A 13,192-nucleotide genomic window follows, 5' to 3' on the forward strand; every position below is an offset into this window, starting at 1 on the left:
GCTTCTCTAGATGTGTCACTTATCAGTGAAATTTATTTCTAAGACTAATCTGATTAAACTTCCTTTTAAAAGGAGACTTTTGTTTGGTGAGGAATTGAAGAAGATGGCAATCCATCTTCTTCAAGGGGAGATTCTAAGGTGCTCAGGCTTCTGGAGGATAAAGCTCCATCTCAAAAATTTTTTTTCTCTAGGTTTTAGGATACTAGGAGATTCGGACAGTGACAGAGTTCTTTTAATTCTTTTTCTAGAAACTAGCCCTTTTGGTTGAAGAAAGGGGGTAAAGTGGGCCCATTGAGATCCTTTAGAAATGCACATTGCTTACTGGGGTTCTATTCCAGTCCCAGAGATAGGAGGCCGCCTTTCTCAGATTACTTTGGAATAGTGGGTTCTAGATATCATTCAACATGGTTTCATCCTGAAATTCTCTTATCCCGTTTTTGATGGTTGTATGGTTTCCCCTTGTTGCTACAACAGAAAGAGGGATACAGTAAGATCAATGCTGGAAAAGCTCCTTGACTTTTAAAGGCAGTGATTCTGATCCCAAAGGAGCGGGAAGCTCGGACAGTTACTCAGTTTATTTTGAGGTGTCCAAAAAGGAGGGGATCTTTCCATCCTGTTCTGGAGGGTTGAAGAGTTCTTGAAGATGTCTCATCTTAGGATGGAGACATTGAGAATTGGTAGTTTTGGCAGTGCAGATAGGAGAGTTCTTGACCACCTTGGATTTGAGAGACTTACCTGCGAAATTCCGATTTAAGAGAAGATCAGCAGCACTTTCTACATTTCATGGTGCTGGTATGGCATTTGCAGTTTCAGGCCCTACCCTTTGGGTTGGCAACAGCGGTGTAGCAGTGGTGCTGTGCAAGGAAGGGATTTTGTTCAATCCTTATTTGGACGATTGGTAAGGATGAAGTCATTTCAAGAAAGTGTATCAGCCACTCAGAAGATGGTGCAATTTTTGTAAGATTTGGGATGGGTAATTCAATTTTCCTAAAAGCAGTCTGCAGCTGTCCCAGATGTTGGAGTATCTAGGGGTCTTTTTGTACTGGACCTAATGGCGCACAGTAAGAATGCCAAAGTAGATAGGTTTTTTTTGTTTTTAGCAGGATTAGGGATTCTCTTTCTGTGGAATAGATGCTTGGTTCAGGTTTGGCCCACAGGAGGTATTTTTTTCATGTATCCCCTTCTGGGCAGAGTGCATCAAAGAACTGCAAGTCATCCAGGTCTCATGATTCTGGTAGCCCCAGATTCGCCTCTTCATCCTTGGTATGCGGATCTTGTGTCTTAGGAGAGACAATCCACTCAGATTGCCATCAAACAAGGAGATGCTCTCTCAGGGTCAGATTCTTCATGAAGATCTAGATCGATTTTGTCTTATGGCTTGGCTCTTGAAAGGGCAAGGTTAGAAAAGGATATTCTTTAGCTGTTGTGAATACTCTTGAAGGTTAGAAAGCTTTCCACTTCCTTGGCTTATGTGAGAGTATGGAGAGTGTTTGAGGATTGGTGTTCAGAACATCACTATTGTCTGGGGTAAAAAACTTCAGTTCCTATGATCCTGGATTTTTTGAAGGATGGCCTTTCTAATGGGTTGGCTTTTAATATCTTGAAGATACAGGTAGCCACTCTTGCATATTATTGGGGAGTATTCAGGGTAGACCATTGCCCAAACATCCAGATGTTTCTTGTTTGTTGAAAGGTGATAATCATATTAAACGTTCTTTGAGAATTCCAGTGCCTCTTGGGACTTGAATTTGGTTCTCTGACGCTCTTTACCTGAAAACAGTGTTCTTGGTAGCTGTTCAGCCAGAAGGGTCTCATGAGTGTAGGCACTTTCTTGTCAGGAGCCTTTCTTGTTGATTTGCAGGGATTCAGTGCAGATTTATACATGTCCTTTTTTGCCTTAGGTGGTCTCTGATTTCCACCTGAATCAGTTTTGTTTCCACCTGAATCGGTCTTTTTCCTTGCCTTTGTTCAGTAAGCAAGTGTGTTCCAAGGAATGTTGGATCTTTCAAGACCTAAGATGTCAGAAGGCTTCTGTTATAGTATCTTAAGCTTATGAATGCGTTGAGGAGGTTGGATCATCTTTGTTATCTAAATGGCGAATGGAAGAGTAAAGCGGCCACCAGAGCTACCGTGGTGCATTGGATTAAGGAGGAAATTATAGCAGCCTATGTAGACTCCAGTACTTCTTTGCATACACAGATACGGGCTCATTCCATTAGAGCCAGGTTACTTGTGAGCCACGCTAAGGTTGATCTCTCCTTTGGAGATGTGTAAGGCGGCCACTAGGTCTTCCTTACATACTTTTAAGCATTACCACTTAGATGTCTGAGTCTACTCAGTGGTATTGTGAGGGGCCTGGGCAGCTTCCCACCCTGTTCGGGACAAGCTTGAGTACATCACAATGGTTTGGACTGGTCTGACTAGATAAAGAGGAAGATGTAAATACTTCTTTCCTGGTAATTTCCTTTCCTTGAATCTAATCAGAACAGTCCCAGACCCTCCCTATGCTGCCACAGTTTGTCTCTTTTCTCTGATTCTGATGTTTGCAGAAAGACAGAAGGATAAAATGCAAATCAGGTATTGCCATGTTGCTTGCAGGTGAGTGATTTCTTCTTTATGGTGTAGAGCTTCCTTTTCTACTTCTCGGTTCCTCTGGAAATTTAAAAAAAAAAAAAAAAAAGTGTGAATTTGAGTTAAGGTTCGGTTTGTAGAATTGAAGTTGTCCACAGTCAGTTTGTTACAGAAATACTGGCAGGCTCTCCATTTGCTAGTGAGCATAACCCAATGCTCTGGAATGGTTTGACCGGATTCAAAGAGAGGAAATTATCGGGTAAGAAGTTATTTCACCATACATGCACTGAGAAATCTCTGCATATATATTGTGATTGGATAATGCCACATTTGCCTGGGTTATGCATTTGAATTTTGATCTGTCTCAAGCTTTTCATATTTGTAGATCCATGTTTAAATGTGTAAAGGTCAAAATTCGGTGCTACTTAGCTGGACAAGTAGGGACTTATCGAGCTAAGTGGTGGCTGCTGAATATTTGGCTGCAATCAGTGGTCATGACTTATCTGGCTAAGTAGTTAGATAATTTGTGGGCAGTTTGGGGAGGAGCTACTTATCTGGTTAACTTAGCTGGATAAGTGCCTATTTTCAGACTTGTCCGGTAAAGTTAACCGAACAAGTTAGACCTGCTCAGTAGCAGGCCTAAGTTAGCCGGATATTTTTCTGGAATTATTCAGTGGCATAGCAGTGCTGCTGGTTATCCCTTCTAACAGGTCGATCCAGTATCGTCCGCTCGAGGATTGCCCGTCTGTAACGTGCTCGTAGCGCACAATTCGGGCGCGCAAGGCAATTCGGCGATACAGTCTCCAGTTTCACGCGTCCGTATCGCTTCTGAAAACAGACGCATAACCCTTTCCGCACCCGGCATGTAAATGAACGAAAAAGCTGTATAATGAAGGAATTAGCTATTCCCCTGCGATACTGTAACGGGCGCTGATATTATCTCCTCCGTAACCCGCTGTTCTGCCGCGGCCTTAACCTGCTAGTTTACCGCCTCCCCCTAGTAGGAGTTAGTGTAGTGTAGTGTAGGGTAAAAACATTGCTTACCCGCCCTGGTCCCGTCTGGTCTCCTGCAGCCCCGTCCGGACCGGACGGGGCTGCAGGAGACCGGACGGGACCAGGGCAAAAAAAAACAAACGAAAAAGTAGCAAGGCTCGGGCCTGCTATGGTAAGTTTAAAAAGTGTAAAAAACAAAAAACCTGTGTGTTATATAAAAAAAATAAAACAAATTTAAATACCTGTAGGAGGGCCGTGGGTCCCGGTGGGCGGCGGGCAGCCATCAGCGGCATCCGGTAGTCCCTTCTCCCTTCCTCCCTCCCTCCCCTGCCTGGATGAGCGCCAAAATCGCACGGGCGGGTCGGCAGCGGGGGGGGGGGGGGGCGGCAGCAGGATCCGGGAGCGGCGGGTAGGCGGCAGCGGGGTCCGGGGGGGCAGCGGCAGCGGGGTCCGGGGGGGGCAGCGGCAGCGGGGTCCGGGGGGGGCAGCGAGATCTGGGGAGCCAGCAGCGGCAGCATGTTCGATCGGGTAGGCAGCTAGGTGGCAAAGTAAAGATGGCCGCCTGCACGGGAAAATCGTGCAATTGGCCGCTGAAGACGTGACGTCACGACGTTTGGCGTCACGGGGTGTGACGTCACGTCTTCAGCGGCCAATTGCACGATTTTCCCGTGCAGGCGGCCATCTTTACTTTGCCACCTAGCTGCCTGCCCGATCGAACATGCTGCCGCTGCTGGCTCCCCGGATCTCGCTGCCACCCCCGGACCCCGCTGCCGCTGCCCCCCCGGACCCCGCTGCCGCCTACCCGCCGCTCCCGGATCCTGCTGCCGCCCCCCCCCCCCCCGCCGCCGACCCGCCCGTGCGATTTTGGCGCTCATCCAGGCAGGGGAGGGAGGGAGGAAGGGAGAAGGGACTACCGGATGCCGCTGATGGCTGCCCGCCGCCCACCGGGACCCACGGCCCTCCGACAGGTATTTAAAATTGTTTTATTTTTTTATATAACACACAGGTTTTTTGTTTTTTACACTTTTTAAACTTTTTACACTTCCTGGTGCCTGTCATTTCAAATGTCATTTGAAATGACAGGTACCAGCGCACCCAGGTTACTGTATAGGCGCTGTTACAGCGCCTATACAGTAAAATGGGTTGCGCGGGCATAACCCTTCCCTAACGCTTCACAGCCGCGGCATGCATTTGCATGCGATTAGAGGAGAGTATCGGGGAGTTAGTGAAGAGAACTGTGCGTGCGGGGAGGAAGGGTGCGCCTGACACTACCTCACTGTTTTTACCGCGGCCTTACTGGATCGACCTGTAAATTAGGTAGAAAAGTTATATCTGGCTAACTTAGGCCTGATATTCAAAGATATCCGGCTGTCTATCTTTTTAAAAGCTTTGTAACTTGTAATAACAATGTATGTTCTTTTATATACTAATAATGGATTTTCAAGTGTTTGTTTTTTGTTTTAGGTCTTGCACAAAACATTTCCAAAACATACATTTCTAATGAATGGCTTAATTCAAGGAGTAAAGGTAAGATGAAATATCACCAGACAGAATGATAGTGTTTATGTGGTGTAATCAAGTGTGTAAGAATTTGGGAGTGTGCTGTCCTTGTCTGAGGGAGAGAGGAGCTCCTGCCTCCTAACATCCTGCCAGCATAGGCTGGGAAAGGACCTATTGAAAAGCTAAATTCACTATTGAAAATAACAAGCTCTGGCAAAAACTGAGTTAGAACAAGATAGAAATTCCATGGCAAAAGGAGAGTAGAATAGCAATGGGGGTCTACCAGTGTCCACCTGGCCAGAATGAACAGACAGCTAATGAAATGCTGACAAAATTAGCAACACAGTAATAATGGATCATTTCAATTACCCCAGTATTGATTGGGTAAATATCACATCAAAACATGCTAAGGAGGTAGCATTTCTAGATGAAATAAATCTGCTTCTTGGAGCAGGTGGTACAGAAAACAAGCGTGGAAACTATTTTAGACCTAGTCCTTAGAACACAGGCTTTGGTGTGAGAGGTGACTGTGTTGGGGCCACTTGAGAATGGTGATCATAACGTGATCAAATTTGACTTAACTGCAGGGAAGTTTCTAAGGATATCTACTGCGATTAGCATTTAACTTTCAAAAAGAAGACTGTGATAAAATGAGGATAGTGATAAACTGAAAGAACCACCTTCAAAGATTGAGTTTACATCAGACATTGACATTTGTTTAAAAATACCATCTTAGAAGCCCAGACCAGATGTATTCCACGCATTAAAAAAGGTGGAAGAAAGGCCAAATGACAGCATCTTTAAATGGTGAGGTAAAAGAGATTATTATAGCCAAAAGAGCATTTTTAAAAAAATGAAAAAGGGATCCGAATTATGAAAACATAAGCATTGACATGTTGGATGCAAAGCATTGATAAGGAAGGCAAGGAGAGAATATGATGATAAGCTTCTGTGGAAGCACAAATTCATAATAAAAAAAACTTCTTCAGGTACATTCAAAGCAAAAAGCTTGGGAGGGAGTCAGTTGGACCATTAGTTGATGGAGGGGTAAAAAAGGCAGTAAGGGAGGTCAAGACCATAAAATCATAAAGAGGTAGATATTCAAAAGCCATTTAGATGGATAACTAAAAAGTTATCCGTTTAAATGGCCGCCCAGTGATATTGAAAGCTGTATGTGGCTAAATTCTGGTTAGGATTTAGCTGAATAAGTCGGGAGCAGGCAAGAGGAGTTTCTGGGCGGAGCAGAGTTAGCTGCATAAGTTATGCAGCTAACTCTGATATTCGGAGTTAGCCACTTAACCTATGCGGTTAACTCTGGACAGGCCATAGGGCTGTTCTAAAGTTAGCCGGTTAGACATAACTGGCTAACTTTAAGATAGCTGGGTATATTCAGCAGCGCTGCTGAATTTACTGTGCTAGTTAGCTGGATATGTTTATCCAACTAACTAGCTGAGCTGCACAGTGGATGAAAATGGGCCCCAAAATCTATAAAATCATCAAAGGGAAGTAAGGGGAGTACAAGACCATAAAATGTGCAAATAGCACATTTAAAACAAATAGAAAATTCTTTTTCAGTCAGTACAAAATTAAGCTCTGGAATTCATTGCCAGCAGATGTGGTTAAGGCAGTTAATGTAGCTGGTTTAAAAAAAAAAAGGTTTGGATATGTTCCTGGAGGAGAAGTCCATAAACTGCTATTAATCATGTTGACTTTGGGAATAGCCGTCGCTTATTATCTGATTAAGAAGCATTGGATGTATTTAATATTTGCGTATTTGCCAGGTACTTGTAACCTAGATTGGCCACTGTTGGAAACAGGATGCTGGGTTTCATGGAGCCTCTGTCTGACCCAGTAAGGCAACTTCGTATATTCTTAAAACCAAAGCAGAGAGATTAAATTAATTCTTCACTTTGATCTTTACTGAGGGTAATATAAGGGAGATATTCATCAAAAAAACCCAAAAAAGTAGAGTATCAAAAATCTCAAAACATTTTTTTTTTAAAAGGTGTCTTAATCTACGGTGAGGTGACTAAACACCCACTGATATGAGACAACGTTGATATTTTTGTATCCAGTATAACAGTTACATGAGTAAGTCTACTACTCTTGTATGTTTAAAAAATATTCAGTATCAGCAAAAAATGAGTCTTTACTACTAAATAAAGTCCCTTTTATCTTTTCTGAAAAATGAAAAAAGTAGAAAGTCCAAAAATGCTCCACAGGCATGCTTTCAAAGTACATAAGTCTTTGGAGTAACAAACATTTCAGGTGATATCAAACACCAGTGTTTCAGCGCATTGCCTGCATTGGGGAAGAGTCTACAACCATTTTCAGAATTGCTTCAGAACTGTTCTGGGAGCAGAACATGGAAAAACGTCATCTTAAAAACTGAAGACTGAACACCCTGCTAGATGTCAATCAACATTCAAACCACCGTACAAATACTCCAATACAGATATAATAAAAAGATCTTTAAAAAAAAAAAAAAGAGAGAAATCCATCTCATTATTCAATCCAAAAGGAGTCTGTTAAGATCATAAATCCATTTAATTTCACGTTGTAAAACCACTTTGTCCAGAACACATTGGCATAAAAACAAGGATACCTTGCAGCGACTGTGTAAATATAAGGGCTTAAACATGTGCATAAGTTATACAATGGGAAACTAAAGGTTCTTCCAGACGTAATTTTTGCAAACAAATGCAGAGTTCTGTAATATGCATCCATTGCGGACACAGTTTTTCTGATGTAATAAAGGTTACAGGGACACCTCATAATGTAAATCACCCCAGCAGTACTTCAATCGCTCAGAAATTTGGAAAAAAGTGTCTGCATCTCTTACACCTTAAAAGAAGATTGGGTGCAAACAGAACAATGTCCACATGGACTGTGCTCTACCTTAAGCTGCCTCTCTTGCTGTTCCTGCATGAGACACTTTAGTGGCACACAAGCATTTTCTTGCCTGTAATGTGAAGGCTTTCCCGGTCAGCAACTGGAAGGATCAAAGCCTGGGTCTCAGGATGCTGACATCAGCCATCGACACTGGAGCCTGTTTAAAAGGCGGCCTGTTAGGTGGGCCCTCACCTAAAGGACTCCAAAGGGCCTGCCCCTTCATGGGACCTTTGTGGGACCATAGTGTAATTAGTATAACCACTACTTGTATTATGCTGGGTAAGTCGTTTTTATTTTCTCTTTTGGCCTGTGATTCTCCCATAATAGAGTCTCAAAGTAGTACTTATAGCATTAATGTTTTAGCTTATAATGGCTTGTATTTTCCCGGTAGTCAGAGAGTTAGGTAGAAATGCAGGATTAGATTGAAGATGATGTACAATCCCAGGACTGAGCATTCTAACCTATCCATTGCTTATTCTTGGGACAAGCAGCTTAGAATCTATCTACCCCTTGGAATCCTGCCAGGTACTTATAACCTGGATTGGCCACTGTTGGAAACAGGGTTCTGGATTTGATGGACCTTTGGTCTGACCCAGTATGGCAAGTCTTATGCTCTTATCCTTGTGTCTCTTTTACATTTTATAGGCGGTCATTTACGGCTGGAACTAATCAGATGGGTATTGGCTATATAAATGCACGTTCAATTAGTAAAAAGGAAGATTATATTTTAAATCTTATAGACCAATTTAGACTTGATGTGATGTGCATTTTTGAGATGTAGCACTATGAGTTGACACCTTTATGTTAAATGAAATTTGCTCGGATGTATTTCTGTATTTTCAAAAGGCATGTGTTGGTAGACAGGGTGGGGGAATAATTGAAATAGTGAAGAAAATACTTAGTGCACAACTAATTGAATATTTTGCTCCTGTTGAAGTGATGTTAATAAGAGTCTAACAATGGGCATTAGGAATTTTATATTTCCCGTCAGGATATACCACAAGTCAACATAGTGTGTTAGATGAATTTTTGACAGTAATGTGTCTAAAATATAATTTACTCATTATAGGGGATTTTAATGTGTATTTTGACGAAATTAGCTCCACTTGGGTTGCTGATTTTCTTTATGCAATGAATGTTGCACACCTTGTGCAGTTAGTAAATAAACCAATACATAACGCTGGCCATTTACTGGATGCAGTGTTCTGCATTAGCCATTTTATCAAATGTTTCCACAACTCATGTTGAGAAAGTACAGTGGACCGATCATAGCCTAATTACATTTCAATTGCAGTATCAGTATAAAGTTGATGGTGAAATTGTTCAAGTAAAAAGGATAAAGTGATCCCAGATTGTCAAAAAACAATTGAGAGAGAACTGGTCTGAATTAATTGCTAACAGTGATAAAACACGTATATCTTGTGATGGAATGGTGGATTTATGGAACTCATCATTTATCTGATATTTTCATGACTCCCTAGTACCTCCATGAGAGATCTGGATTAGTGAAAAGCATAGGTCAGCACCTTGGTTCTCTAAAAAGACTCTAGGCCACTGGAAAACCTTGCAAAAAGCTGAAAGGCAATGGTGCAAGAAAAAAGATAAAGATTCTAAATTGATTTATAAAACCTTTTTGCAAGAAAAGGAATGCACTTGATGTCTACCAATATGGATTTAGAAAGGCACTCTATACAGAGTTTCTTTTTTTTTCATTGTTTATTAGGTAGCGATGATTGTGGTGAGACAGGAATTTTAGTGCAGCTTGATGTCTCTGCAGCTTTTGATGGTGTTAGGCATGACATACTGATTTCAAGGTTGCGGGCCATAGGAGTAGGTGGGCAAGTACTGTCCCAGTTTACATCATTCCTCTAATTGTGAACAGAGTGCAATTAGGGATAGATGTCTTGTCATGGAAACCATTGAGGTTGGCTGTTCCGCATGGGTTGGCGCTCTCCTCTGTTGTTCAATTTGTACTTAGCCCCCATTGGCTATGAAGTTGAAACCATTGGGGATATTATATTTATTTATTTATTTATGAGTTTTTTATATACCGGGGCACGTTAAAAACATCACCCCGGTTCACAGTGTAACGTAACGTAGCAACGGGCTTTACAATAATTTAGAGTAGATAAACATAGATAATGTAGCAACAGGCTTTACAATAATTTAGAGTAGATAAACATAGGTAAACATTATTTAGATTTACAGCTATTCACAAGGTGTCCGGTCTTTAACTATTCACAAAGGTGTCAGGTATATGGTATTGGAGGGGAGAAGGAGGATGGGGTGTTGGGTTGGGAGGAGGAGGGTGGGAGGAGGGTGGGAGGAGGGTGGGAGGTGGGTGGGAGGTGATGTTCAGCGTTATATTCCAGTGTCATTAGGAGAATTGCCTACTGTCATTAGGAGAATTGCCTACTACCCAGTTTTGTTATTGTATGGCACTGTGAAATCCTGGCTGGCAGAAAACAGTCTTTTACTTAATATTCATAAGACGAAGATATTGTAGATTGGTAGAAAGCTGGTGAGTGAGAGTCCAAGTGACATTCACTATGCTGAGGAAAGAATTGAAATACTCTTAGAAGTCCGTAGTTTAGGAATCCAGTTGGATTCTGGTTTAATAATGAAGCCTAATGTAAAACATCTTTCTAAGTCATGGTTTTTAAGCTAAAAATGCTGAGAACTTTGCACTCATATTTAACCTCAGATATGTTCCAGACTGTGCTCCATTAATTAGTGTTGGGGCATGTTGATAACTCTGCTATACTACCGTGTTTCCCTGAAAATAAGACAGTGTCTTATATTAATTTTTGCTACCAAAGATGCACTAGGCCTTATTTTCAGGGGATGTCTTATTTTTCCATGAAGAAGAATTCACATATATTGTTGAACAAAAAAATGAACATTTATCATATTCTGAATAGTTGTCTGGTTATGCTGGTTTATGATGACAATTAACTGTGAATCCTGCAGGGTAAAAAAATCACAGCTGCATGCTCTGGTGTTCTGTGCGACGGGCATGCTCCCAAATAAAAACTTTGCTAGGTCTTACTTTCGGGGGAGGTCTTATATTTAGCAATTCAGCAAAACCTCTATTAGGTCTTATTTTCGGGGAAACAGGGTATTTTTGGGTCTTCCTAGTAAGATATTCAAGGCTATCCAACTAATTCAGAATGCTGCAGCTCACATGCCTTCTAAAACACCTCACTGGGACCACATTAGTCCTGTTTTACAGCAATTGCATTGGCCCCAGTAAAATGGGCAAAATTCAGAATATTGGTTATTGTTCATAACCTTTTGTATCCAGAAGAATGTTGTTCTCAAAGCTAAGCTAAGCTGGTATGTACTGGTTAGATCATTGCATTCTATAAATGCTAATTATACTTGCGCTACTGCCAGCTAGAAATTTTAAGAACGCTATAACGTGCCAAGGCTTTTTCTTTGGCTGCTCCAGTCTTATGGAATTCAATCCCAGGGAACATAGAAGTGTAACTGACATTTGCATGTTCAGGAAGCACCTAAAAATGCTTTTTTTTTTTTTTTGAGAGGCTTGTGGATGAGCACTATTATACTCAATACTGATTTTTAGATTACTACATGATTTTTGTTTTGTATGTTTTAATATTTTATTTGCATTTATTGTACTGTTTTAAAATCTGTACTTTTATGGATATTCTTATGTGATCCGCACAGAACCAATGTATATTGGGAAGTGGGGGAATATAAGATGAATAAATAAATAATGACCAAGACAATATGGTAATTCAGACAGATGATGTAAAATTAGACCATACTGCTATGTGTCTGAGAGTATGAGCCCTTTGAAAAGCAAAAATAGGAGCTGTTGAAAGCACCCATGTCAAAAATGAGGAACTGAAACAAATCTTAGTGAAAAATGATGTAATTGGGCAATATGGCAAAGTAAAGAGTAGCAAATTACCTGGACCAGGCGGTATACATCTCTGATTTCTGGGGGAAAAAAAACAACTAAAAAATGAAAGTGCAGAGCAACTATTAGTAATTTATAAACTATCATTTATTTATTTATTATTTATTTATTTATAGATTTTTTTATACCGGAGTACGTAAGTAACATCACCTCGGTTTACATTCAAACAGTAATTCAGCATTGCGCTTTACAATATAACTTAGTAACTGAACGAATACAATACCATGTATAACTTTGTATTAATAGAATATAAACAATAAATGAGAAACTGTGGAAATTAGGAAGAGTAGTATAAGATTTAGTTCATTTAAAATCTTCTGTGGTACCTGAAGATTGGAGGGTGACCTATGTAATTCTAATTTTTAAAAAGGATTCCAAGGTGTGATCCGGGAAACTACAGACGTGTGAGCCTGATGTCCATGCCGGGAAAAATGGTAGAAACTATTATAAAGAACAAAATTACTAAACTTATAGATAATCATAGTTTAATGATTCAAAGCCAGCATAGATTTAGCCAGAGAGAGACTTGTTTCACCAGTCCACTACATTTCTTTGATGATGTGAATAAACATGGGGATAAAGGGTAGTCAGTTGATATAGTGTTTCTGGATTTTCAGAATGCATTTGACACAGTACCTCCTCAGAGACATCTGAGGAAATTTAAGAATCATGGAAATAGGCAATGTCCTAGTGGGAACTGGTTAAAGGATAGAAGAAAGAGTAAGGCTAAATAGTAAGTTTCTCAATGGAGAAAGGTAAATAGTGGAATGCTAGGATCACTGTTTTTTTTAACATATATTTATAAATGACCTGGAATTAGGAACAATAAGTAAGGTGATCAAGTTTGCAGATGACACAAAATTATTCACATTGTTAATCACAAGAGGACCTTGTGAGACTGGACATCCACATGGCAGATGTATCCACATAGAGAATAGTACCCTACATTAGTTACACAATGCAAGGTTTCATGTTAGCGGTCACCACCTAGGGAAAGGATCTAGGCATCATGGCTAATATATAGAAATCTATTCAATGCACGGTGGCTGAGAAAGCAAATAGAATGCTAAGAATTATTAGGAAAGGAATGGAGGATAAAACAGAATATCATAATGCCTCTGTATTGCTGCATGATGCAACCGCACCGCAAGTTTCGTGTGAAATTCTAATCACAGCATCTCAAAAAAGACAGAGCAGAATTACAAAAGGTACAGAGTAGGACGAGCAGACTGAAAAGAGGATAGAATGATTCTCCTATGAGGAAAGGCTATAGAGGTTAGTTAAGAACAT

At 40.8% G+C, this 13,192-nt stretch overlaps 1 protein-coding gene across 1 annotated transcript in view; it reads left to right on the forward strand.

Annotated features, from left to right (window-relative positions):
• The window catches only part of MFSD14A (major facilitator superfamily domain containing 14A), a 98,457-nt gene that overhangs the window by 16,088 nt on the left and 69,177 nt on the right, over nt 1–13,192 (forward strand). Inside the window, exon 3 of the mRNA XM_029617810.1 lies at nt 5,029–5,091. Within this exon, the coding sequence (XP_029473670.1) occupies nt 5,029–5,091 (63 nt within the window). The remainder of the gene's footprint in view (nt 1–5,028; nt 5,092–13,192) is intronic.

Source organism: Rhinatrema bivittatum, chromosome 10 (genome assembly GCF_901001135.1).
Source record: "Rhinatrema bivittatum chromosome 10, aRhiBiv1.1, whole genome shotgun sequence".
NCBI lineage: Eukaryota > Metazoa > Chordata > Amphibia > Gymnophiona > Rhinatrematidae > Rhinatrema > Rhinatrema bivittatum.